Below are 11,522 nucleotides of genomic sequence, written 5' to 3'. Positions count from 1 at the left end.
TCAAACTTTATCATCAATATTAATTACAGACAGTGTATGTGGATCTCTAAGTAACAAAAAGTCTGCGACACGTTTTGGAAGCTCCAGGCTCGAGGTGGCTAGCTCAATGTTCACCAGGACAGACCGCCTCACGACCAATCGAGCACAGTGTTTCAGAGACGGAACACGCCGCTTGTAGTCCATATACCATTTCCTGTACTCTTCATAATACTCTGGAACCGATTTCTTCTCCCTTCCTTCCATTTCAGCCACAAAACCCTCACTTGGGTCAAAGCCCCCGACTACAAGCGCACGAAACACCTTCCCATACGTGTAGGAATCTCCAGGGTGAATTGGGTACTTGTCAATCACATATGCCAACGCTGATATAGACTCAGGTCGAGAGCAACAAGCCTGGATCATCGCAACGATCACAACGTAAGCAAAGCGTTCGCTTGGGTCAGGTCGACTTTCGTACCTGTAGCCCAACTTTCCACAAAGCAAGGAGTGAAATATCAAACAGTTCCATAGAAACACAGTCGGATCCTCCTTTAAGTCCGAAACAAAGTGTTGACATGGCAGAAAGCTTGTGAAATCTAGATCCGCTTTTAGAAGTATCTGCAGAAGGTCGACAGCCACGTGAACGATGAGCTCCGACAATATCTCGTCTCTGACGAAGCGTTCTACGGGGCGGCCTGATCCAAGCAGAACTTTACAAATGTTGACAACACTGGTGCGTTGTTCCCGTGACAAAAGCCACCTCAGATAGAGAATTATTTCATTTCTGACCGTAATTTTGGAAACTAGTTCCTTGATTCTAAGCAAATCTTCTTGATTTTCACCCAAGCAGTATTGTCTGGTGATGGTCATAGCTTGTGTCCTTGAGTCACTCGGTACGATCACGTGATCTGAAAGAGTGTCACTCGGGTTTTTCTCTGAGAATTTGCTCATGGCGAGAACAAGGCTTTTATTTTTCGGTGGCTGACTTATGACATTTTTCAGACCGTCTGAAACAATTTAAAACATTATTACATTAAGATGACGACCTTCATACCACTGTATCATAGGAACTCGATGATAGCGTGTGTGACATACTTTATTCGCAAAGAGAAAACAATAACACCCCTCTATATACATATGACCGCCTCCGTGGTCCTGTGGTAGAGCGTCCGCCCGGAGAGCGGAAGGTCCAGGGTTCGATCCCGGGCCGCGTCATACAAAAAGACGTTAAAAGATTGTACTTGTTGTTACCCTGTCTGGCGCTCGGCATTAAAGGGCTAAAACAAGGACTGGTCGGCTCGGAGTCAGTATACTGTGTCTGAGTGGGGTATTCGTGTTAAACTGCGGCATGGTATCTCAGTGAGCTAGCACTATAAATCGGCATCAGTCCGGACTAGTACAAGCAGCCACACACACACATACACGTGCATGCACGTCGCTATATAAGTGCAATAATCTTGGACGCGACGTTAAACCCAATTTCACCTCACATCTATATACATATAAACTCTATGTATATAGAGAGGTGTGATTTGTTTTTCACTATACGAATATATTATGTTATACACGCTATCATCAAGTTCCTGTGTGACAACCATATGCAGGCTGCAAGATCGTATCATTTAAATATAAATCTGATAAATGAAGTATATCATAGTTACCTTGACTGACTGTGAAGAAATAAAAATTTTTACTATGTCTATATATAAACATTTTCATTAATAACTGATGGTCCGTGGATGGTGAACAGGTTTATTTCAGAGGATCACGACCACGAATGGCAAAAAAACAGAGATGCTGTTAGGAGCTTGCACTAACACTCTAAACAGGGCTTTCCGTTAAGCGCGGCCTAGAACAACCGAAATGATATCTTTCTGTGAATAATGTTCTTCAGCTGCAATAAAACGTCGTGTTCTGTGAAGAATAGTAGTTCTAGAAAAAGGATAACGACAAGGACATAAACACTCAGCGTCATCTTACATCATATGCGAACACAAACATTCACAATAACCCTCCCACTTCAACTTACCGTACTATGGGTAAACGAGGTGGTTGTATGAAAAAGTGTACCTGGAATAATAACGAAAATTCAAACATGCGAGATGTTTCCGTTCGAAAATTATGTCTGCTTACAGAATATAGATATTGTTTCGGGGATGTTGGTCATATATATATATATATATACACAATTTACTTTCAATCTATAGAAATAGGGGATTTCTGAGTTACCTCCCCTTGACCAAAGAGTCCTTGGCAATATTCAGGTTACAGAAGGAAGTAAATACCCTACGTGTTCCTTGACAATGGCTCGTATACCTACAGGCCAATACAGGTAGGCTTAGTCACAGAGCTGACGCCAACATCATCACAAACCTACTACGCAGACATTTGTGTCATTTTGATCGAATCACAGTCATCCGTGTTCTATATTAATCTATTCCTCGACTGTCACCGTCACATGAATGAGTCGCGATGTCTATTTATGTATACTGACTGATATGCAAGATATGGTCTGGTATATCAACGGCTTTGTATGCGGACAGTGTACATGTATGCGTATTCTGTTAACGCTGACAATTTGAGGTTATTCACGTATACCAAGAGAGTTTTGTTGAACTCACTCACCATTACTGCAGTGTTAAGTCCCTTGAAGGCCAACACGTACGCTGTCTAAGGCTGTATATAGCCAATACTATAGCTATATAGCTATATTGTTAGCTACAGGAACTATATATTTATAGTGTTGTAGCTATGGCAACTCTATAAACCTCGCAGAGGATGCACTTACTGAGGTAAATATGAATTCGATATTATCTACAGGATTACTCAGATGCACTGAATTGTGTGAATAATTGACACCAATAACGTTTCGCCGATGACATATTTATTTATTTATTTTGTATAGTTTGTTTATAGTATTGATTGTTTTCATCAATGTGTACACCAAGAGGATGTCTTTCAAATGTAAGCAAAATTCTTCAATCTTAAATGAAAACTAAATTCCACTCTTTTCTGGAAAAGCGATGGCTGTTTAGAAAAATCAAATTGCTAGAGACGACCTTTGACACTAGGGCCCACTTGCACAAAACGATCTTAGCGCTAAGACTATTGTAAGCCTATGTTAAAGTATGGGAGTTATGATCATCTTAGCGCTAAGTTCGCTTTGTGCAAGTGGGCCCAGAAGGGTGAGGTGAGTAAATGAATGTTATTTGATGCCACTGTGTGCAATTTTCCACCTGTTTCACGGATGTCTTCAATTATTAATGGACCATTCTAGACCTGGACCCAGCAAACCAGTGAGTGAAAGCATAAGATCGAGTACAGTAAACTACGGTTATAACGAACCCAAAGGGACCACAAATTTTAATTCGTTATAACCGTAGTTCGTTATAAGCAAATCTACGGGATATATACAGCAAATGGACAGGACCAAAAAATAGTTCGTTATATCCGCCAGTTCGTTATAAGCGTGTTCGTTATAAACGTAGTTTATGTATTAATATGTATTTTGTCTTCGTTGTGCCCCTTGCTGGAACACTGCTGTATTGGAATCATTTAATTTAAAAAAGGAAGTGAAAACACAATACCGTGCACGTTCATTGCCCAAACATTTCCCAAAAATCTAAAAATGACGGTTTCATGTTACTTTTAAGGATAAAACAGTATTGGCATCTGTACATATTTTTATGAATAGTGTACATTTCGTACATTAAACCTTGTTTGCTAAACATCATGTTGTCTTAGGGGTCGGTGAGGTAGCCTAGTGGTTAAAGTGTTCTCTCGTCACGCCGAAGATGCGGCTTCAATTCCCCACATGAGTAAATTGTCACTCACTCACTCCTGACCGCCCACCCACCCAACCACCAAATCACTCACTCACTCACGCCCGCCCAACTACCCACCCACCCAACAACCAACTCACTCACTCACTCACTCACTCACTCACTCACTCACTCACTCACTCACTCATGTTCTTCCTATAGTTTCAGCCATAACCCCAAAGGGTTCGTCCTTGGGTTCGAGAGCCCTAACCTCTCTGACGATGCTCTCGAGGCTTTCAGGAGATACATATGCGCCCCAAAACAACACTCGTCGATGTGTTTCGAAGAACTTAGAACAGTGTTACTGGCGAACGACAACTTCGCCACACGACGTCTTCTCCTCCGAAGCGGATTCAGGTGTCTCCATAGCAACAAACCTGAGACTTTGGCCGACCTTATAAGCCTAATCTCAGATACAGAAATTGGTGGTATAAAGAAGGATGTTGTGAACACTCTTCTTGAATATGATGCAAGGGAGTGCTACTCTCTGCTGCTGTCAAAGGACATAGAAATATTGGACCTGTGGCCAGACCTCGCCTTGGAGTCGAACCCGTACGTAAAAGCAGTTGGCATAAACACAGACACGGTATTCATAGACCTACTGCCAGATTTCCTAGTATGGCAAATTGTTTCCCCTTGCCATCGCCAGGGACTTCGTTCGACCAGACGTATTTCAAGAAGAGTGATCAAACACACCGCCGTGTTCCTCAATGACTTTGATATGAACTTTGATTCTAGAAACAAGACAAAGTCCTTGATGGCGCTTGAGACCTTACGCGCTTGCAACTCAGTTGTAGGATTACATCGCTGTCTTGCTAGAATTCTGGAACGTCCGATAATTATTTGGGACGAATGGCAGCAGTTTCTCCTGAAGGTGTTAGTACTGATGGGACACCGACCAAGTGAAAGCCTGCTCAACAAATTAAAAGAATCCGATGACTTGAGGCCATTTGTGTTTTGGTATGAGTCCCATATGAGGAGAGTGCCATCATTGCAAGACTGTGCCAGGGTGCGCGTGCGGAAGTCGGTTACCAAGAGCAACCTTCGATATGCAGTGTCCACTCTGTGTGTTCCACGAATGTTAAAAGACTACATTCTGTACAGAGACTCAAACGAATTTTTCAAGTGACCAATATTTTCAGTTGTTTCATTGGACCCGCGAAGATCCGGGGTAGAATAGGTCTTCAGCAACCCATGCTTGCAGTAAGAGACTATGCTTGTCATATAAGAGGCGAATGACGGGATCGCGTGGTCAGGCTCGCTGACTTGGTTGATGCATGTCATCGTATCAAAGATAAAAAAAAAACATCGACGTATTGAGCTTAATGATGTTTCTGCTGGAGATAGCACTAACTTAGTGCCCAGTTGGTGTGTCAAGTCGTTTCTTGTTCATTACAAGTTGTTCTGGCAAATAGGGACACAATAATGTACATCGGTCAATTACTGGAGTCACACATCAATTGCGTTTCAAAAACTATTTTCCTTTCAATAAATAATGAAATTAACGATTTAGAATAAAACATACGTTTATTAACTATTGTGCACACATATTCATTACCAATGAATTCAGATCAAAATCTGGGAAATACATGTATATGTAAAGACGGATACATGTTGAAGAAATATTCATGTAGAAAAAAAGGGTTAAAAATAAAGGATAGTTTCTTACAAACACATTGAATATGACTTTGTATAATTGTATATTGAACGTGAAAAGATGTCTAATGTACAGTGAAATTCTGGTATATTTCCTGGTTCTGATACTCAAAAGATGATGTAATAATATCAGGTTGTAAGCTAGTATTTACGTTTCTACATATTAATATTAATTACGTGGGACACTCCACGAGGTCTCTACAAAGACTCCGTCGTCAGCATTATTAATGCCAGATCAGGGCGGCCTGTAAAGTATGTTCGTTCCCGGAACAAGCACACCAGTGGTTGGCTGTGAGTCCCGACATCGGCGTACACACACACAACAGAGACACCTGACCGAATCCTAGCGCATAAACAGATAAGCAGGATCGATGGCAGCATCTGTTTCGTCATTCAATATATCTCAACTTTCTAACCAGGTTCAAACTAACGATTGACTAGCACTTGTAACAGATGGTTCGTCCTTATTGATGGAATGAAGTCGATGAATTGAGTAACATTGAATTCAAAGAGAGTTAATGAGTGAGTTGGGTTCAAAGCTGTAAAATCACAGGATCTACGCGGAAACCCAATAGTGCTTACACCCCAAGGATCCTTGCACAGGTAAGGGACGCAACTCCGCTCACCTGTTTCCCCGGAAAGGCATCAGAATAGATTCAACACTTAGAGTAACAGCAGGGACCGATAACCCATGGATGCAATGCCATGGTTATTAAGAGGATTAGTAAGATAAGGACATTTGCTCCTGAAACATTAACCCCAAGCCATGTATAATTTGAATTCCACCAGTCACCACTTGTCGAGTACACTGACAGAGAAGCGTAGGAGGAGGATGGCGATGACCCGTATCCGCTGGAGATGTGTGGGTCTGAGTATGATGCTATCGTGTCTGCCACTTGTTCTGTGTGAACTGATTTCAGCCAAGCGCTTGCCTCTGCAGCTGAGATCCGGCGATCCGGGTTTTCCTTCTTACATCTCTGACATAGGGGTACTATGGCCGAAATCCCAGACACGTCTACAATACGTCCCAGTAGTCTGCCTAAACCATACACATCATTAGCCCTTGATGTCTGGCCACCTCCACGAACTTCGGGAGCCAAGTGGACAAACTGTTCCATGTTCTGGTCCGTGAATACAATACCATACTTATAGGACCCATGGCCGAAGTCACAGTACTTCAGAACTGGGGCTGGTTTTGTCAGATCCACTAACACGTTGTCCGGTTTGACATCGTTGATCAGAATGTCCATCTCATGGATCTTGGTGAGGCCTTCAGCCAGCTGCCGTGCAATGCTCAACCAGTGTAGTAACGGTAGAGTCACTTTCCCCACAACATCACCGAGGGTGGTTCCCGATCCGATGAGTTCCAGGACAACACTGTGACCACCAATTCCATCTTTAACTAAGCCATAACATACAGGAACATAGCCAGTTGGCTCCAAGTACATGGTCAGTTTGGCTTCACGAAACACATCGTCTTTTGAGACCATGTCGATGTAGTGTTCCTTCAGCACAACGTGTCTGCTTTGTCCGTCCACGTGCAGTGTTGCTACTGTAATCTCTGCAAATGTTCCCCGACCTAAGATGTTGCTTGAAAGTGCGCCACTTTTGCTCTTGTATTTAACACATGGCGGTGGTAAGACAGGAGGCTGGACATGCCAGTAGTGCTTAGCAACACGGAAGTCTGGACCAAACACCTTCTTGAACACAAACTCAGAAGTAAAAGGTTCCTTTTTGTTGAAACTGTGTCTTGATGTGTTGGTATGACAGGAACTAGCTGAGTTAGGAAGGGACGTTCTGCTGGAAGTAGAAACAATATAGGGATATTAGTACAAAAGGAGGCATATAGTGAGTGAGAGAGAGTTAAGTTTACATCGCACCGGTAATATTGCAGCCATATAGCGATGAGATCATATTTCTAATAAATACATTGAGAATATATAACATCACAGTGTTGTATATATTGGCAGATTGTGCTTCTTCAAGCGATTATGTATGTTCCAAGTGTAAACGAGAGAAAAGGGAGAAAACGTTTGTCATTAAATCGTCTTAATTAATTGAAACAAATATACCATGAATATGAAATGATATGTGAATCTGGTGGTGGTCCGTTGCAATGTCAAATAAGGCGATTTTCTCGAAAATTATTTACTGTCCCGAAAATTCTTTAAAAAAATAATCATACCTCAGACTGTTGACAAATGAAAGACAAGAAAATGTCTGCCACCAAAATTACATTGTTGCAAGGCGTTTTTATACCAAAAAAGATTTAGGCTTATAGTTTTAAATAAGAAATATTTGGTTTTTCACCTGTAGCTGAAAACAATATGTAGTCTCCATATAGTACACGCACACTTAATAACAAATGGTCGGTCCTTAAGTGACAAATGCATGAACAAAAACAGACGTACCTGCTATTGTTGTGTTTCAAAGAATTAATAAGAGATCTATCCAATATATTTCCACTGGACTTCTTTCCATGAATCAATAAGACACATATTCTTTGAACCAAATGATCCTTCAGAGTTTGTGGAACGTCTGACACCTGTTTATTGGAGATAGCATCAAGTAGCTGTTGCAGATCAGACTGGAAGCTATGTGGGATATTTTCAGAGCTATCTGTGACGTCCAGGCCAGACCGGAAGCTGTGGTTGGCTTGTACAGAACTATCTGTGACGTCCAGACCAGACTGGAAGCTTGGGATGGTCTGTGCAGAACTTTCGGTGACGTCTAGACCAGACCGAAAGCTGTGGATGGTCTGTACAGAACTATCTGTGACGTCCAGACCAGACCGGAAACTGTGGTTGGCTTGTACAGAACTATCTGTGACGTCCAGACCAGACTGGAAGCTTGGGATGGTCTGTGCAGAACTTTCGGTGACGTCTAGACCAAACCGAAAGCTGTGGATGGTCTGTACAGAACTATCTGTGACGTCCAGACCAGACCGGAAGCTGTGGTTGGTCTGTACAGAACTATCTGTGACGTCTAGACCAGATCGGAAGCTGTGGATGGTCTGTACAGAACTATCTGTGACGTCTAGACCAGACCGGAAGCTGTGGTTGGTCTGCACAGAACTATCAGTGACGTTTAGACCAGACCGGAAGCTTTCGATGGTCTGTACAGCAGCACCAGAAATCTCTAGATCAGAATGAGAACCTGTATTTTTAACTTCCAAACTCTCCGTCTGAATGGAAGGGGATGTCTTACGTTTCATTAAAGACACAGCTTTGTTTTGGGCAGTTCCCTCAGTCGACTGTCCCTCCATACCCAGGGTTCCCAACTGATGCTGCTTCATCAGTAAGTAGATTTCTGTCAGCCTCTCCGCTCTAGACAAAATAGAAAACTCTGGAGTACGTGCATTGCATAAAAATGTCTTGGAATAATGTCTATCCCGTCGTGTGTTGCGGGATCTGTAGAAAAGACCATGGATGTCACAGCTGTTCCTTGACGTCACTCCCAGCAGCCGAGAACTCAATAGGTACCCCTTGTACGTTTTGGGAGGAATGGAAGTCATGGATCGGGAAGACTGTACCTGCCCGTCACAGTTACTTGAATCACTGCCATTACTGTTATTGTTCATGTTGAGGCTAGCACCGTCTCCTATCATCTGTTCGTGGAAATCGTAAACACAAAACACATCAAAATATAGACGGATTCTTGATACGTTGTTGCCATTATTTGTCCTCAAATTGACCTTGGATGATTGGTTCCCGGTGAAGGGTATATACTGGGTCTGACATTTACTATATCCGTTCAGTATGGCTTGTTGGTGAGTGGAACAAGAACTCCAATAGTCATCAGCAATATCCATGTCCCCAAGTTGCTCCATCTGAGGGTCGCTCAACATGTGGATTCGGGCCGAGATTCCCTGCTTCTAACCAGTATAAACCGTTCTGTGTTATTTATATCAGCCACCTCCGGCAGCTCTATGGAAAGATATTTGGAATCAGGTCCGACATGGTTATCAAAGACATCAGCAATCGTGTATGGAATAAACTGTGTCTACAACAAAACAAATTTTATCAGATAAAATATGCTTTGTTTTTACAGCTGTTTGGTAAATATAAGTTTGCAAAAGGAGACGTTAAAATATATTTATATTATATGTTTTTAGTTCAATGTACAAAGTTATATATTGATTAGTATAGCGCTGATTTCTTAAATATGATATATGCATTTTGAACATATGAACAAAGGTTACCCATTTACTTCTATCGATACAGTATCCTCGAAGATCCAGTGTATGATATCGATAAATACCCTGGACCCACTCGTTTTGGGTTCGATTCGTATTTTCGTATTGTTCCGATGTTGGATTGAAAAGGGTGCTAAATTGAAAATTCTTACCTTGTCAACCGTAATAACACTTAGGTTGGGAGAATTACACTTCCATATCATCTTCAGGCTTGATCTTGAGGACTTTCAGTATAGTTTCAGCTTGATCTCGAATCTACGCCAAGCACAGCCAGCGGGGAATCATCGTTATACACACGCACAAGGAGGAACGACCCTCCATTCAAGTTTCATCCTTGGTGCAGATATGGAATAAGGCGACGTTTGATATGGAGAAATGTACCATTCCCTTCTCAGATGAGGCGGATATTTGATTAGCTCTTGGCTATCGAAACGTGTGTGACGTAATAGATGTATCCAAGGGCAACCAAGATACAACAAATTTATCAAGGGATGAGAAAATATCATTTGGGGGATGACTCCTTAATATTATACATATGGGAAAAAAAATAACAATAAATTAACCGCCAACATCAATGTTCTGACATTTCACAGTCTGTTTGCAACATATTTTATTGTGACGTCACAAGAACTGGTATTCAGAACAAATGACGTCATGATTCTTGGATGTTTATTACAGTATGACGTCACAGTCCGCTAATGGAGCGTGACTCATTCTCCTACCCAGGTGGCCAATCTGTCTAAGCTCACACAAATCTCCCCGACTTCCGCGTTCTTTCCGGTCATCAGTGCGCCAGAGTGTGACAGACCAAGTTGGAGACGGATTCGCGTACCCTTCGTTTGGTACCGCTGCTCTCCCTTTTTTTCTTTCGCTGGTCTTTTGTTTGATGCCGCACTCAGTAACATATAATGTGTATAACGAAGTGATTTCTCCGTTCCCTTGTAGTTCGTTATATCCATGTTCTACTGTTTATAGCGGCGGTCTCAAAATAATCGGGTTTGGACCAGACAATTCAGTGATTGACTTCATGAGCATCGATCTACGATATTGTTGCTTGTTTAACGCCGCACCTAGTACTATTCAACCTATATAACGGCGGTCCCTAAATAATCGAGTCTGGACCAGACTATCCAGTGATTGACATCATCAGAATCTGGGAACGAAATTACTTTCAATTAAAACCCAATTACTTTCAATAAGCTTGCGTACAGAAACGCATGCATAAAATGAAAAACTCAGATGTTAAAAAAAACCCACAAAAAACAGCTCGCCTAAATCCCCAGTGAAGTTTTTTCAGCATGCGTACAAAGGAGCTTATTTCCGAAACACAATTACGAGCTAATTTACTTTCCGAGTCAAGCCTTTATATTAAGAACAGTTATATACATCTAAAACATTATATAATTTTTCTAAATGCCCATAGGCACGCCAGAAACCTATGATGAATCCCGGTTCGCCCCAATTATGTTTCTAGGTTTGTCAGCACCATACCCGTGCTCGGGGGTTTCACCAAAGTGGTAAATGATACCTGCATTGCTTCGGGCTATCCTCCCACAGTAAGCTGACACGCCGTGATATAACTTAAATACTGTTAAAATCGGCGTTAAACATCACTTGCGATTCACTGGTGCCAAATTACGGCCATGGGTAAATGCGAATGTGAATGCTTCGTTCTTCATGCCATCCTGTAAGGCACTGGCCATGATTGTGACTGTTGAATTGTGCTTGAAATGCACCTAAATAGAACTAGGCGTAAAACGAGCACCAGGACACCGACCGTGGCCTCCCTATTAACCTTTTTACACCCGCCACTTCCTGTTTGAAGCAAGACTTGAGGCTGGCCATGTATAGAGCACATCGGATATGCCGCC

At 42.1% G+C, this 11,522-nt stretch overlaps 3 protein-coding genes across 3 annotated transcripts; 1 reads left to right on the top strand and 2 right to left on the bottom strand.

The window, feature by feature from the left end:
- LOC139474878 (uncharacterized) lies at window positions 1-2,371 on the bottom strand. Its single transcript, XM_071258069.1, has 2 exons — window positions 2,300-2,371; window positions 1-986 (listed from the first exon to the last, which is right to left on the bottom strand). Exon 2 carries the CDS (start codon window positions 928-930, stop codon window positions 1-3), a length of 930 nt encoding a protein of 309 aa, XP_071114170.1. The 5' UTR covers window positions 931-986; window positions 2,300-2,371.
- Window positions 2,259-5,436, top strand: LOC139474877 (uncharacterized). Its single transcript, XM_071258068.1, has 2 exons — window positions 2,259-2,311; window positions 3,963-5,436. Exons 1-2 carry the CDS (start codon window positions 2,283-2,285, stop codon window positions 4,927-4,929), a joined length of 996 nt encoding a protein of 331 aa, XP_071114169.1. The 5' UTR covers window positions 2,259-2,282; the 3' UTR covers window positions 4,930-5,436.
- A 660-nt stretch (window positions 5,437-6,096) lies between these two features.
- On the bottom strand, window positions 6,097-9,303 carry LOC139473723 (uncharacterized). The gene is made up of 2 exons (XM_071256442.1): window positions 7,868-9,303; window positions 6,097-7,256 (listed from the first exon to the last, which is right to left on the bottom strand). Exons 1-2 carry the CDS (start codon window positions 9,301-9,303, stop codon window positions 6,113-6,115), a joined length of 2,580 nt encoding a protein of 859 aa, XP_071112543.1. The 3' UTR covers window positions 6,097-6,112.
- Window positions 9,304-11,522: the final 2,219 nt, after the last annotated feature.

Source organism: Haliotis cracherodii, unplaced genomic scaffold (assembly GCF_022045235.1).
Source record: "Haliotis cracherodii isolate W230 unplaced genomic scaffold, xgHalCrac1.p SCAF_3, whole genome shotgun sequence".
NCBI lineage: Eukaryota > Metazoa > Mollusca > Gastropoda > Lepetellida > Haliotidae > Haliotis > Haliotis cracherodii.
This window is presented reverse-complemented; position numbering and strand designations above follow the sequence as displayed.

Bases quoted from the DNA above. Each gene is read 5' to 3' on its own strand.
- LOC139474878 (XM_071258069.1), bottom strand. From the start codon at position 930: ATGAGCAAATTCTCAGAGAAAAACCCGAGTGACACTCTTTCAGATCAC.
- LOC139474877 (XM_071258068.1), top strand. From the start codon at position 2,283: ATGGCTCGTATACCTACAGGCCAATACAG. The intron at 2,312-3,962 runs GTAGGCTTAGTC...TTCTTCCTATAG, and splicing joins ATACCTACAGGCCAATACAG to TTTCAGCCATAACCCCAAAG.
- LOC139473723 (XM_071256442.1), bottom strand. From the start codon at position 9,303: ATGTTGAGCGACCCTCAGATGGAGCAACTTGGGGACATGGATATTGCT. The intron at 7,257-7,867 runs GTACGTCTGTTT...TTCTACTTCCAG, and splicing joins TTGAAACACAACAATAGCAG to CAGAACGTCCCTTCCTAACT.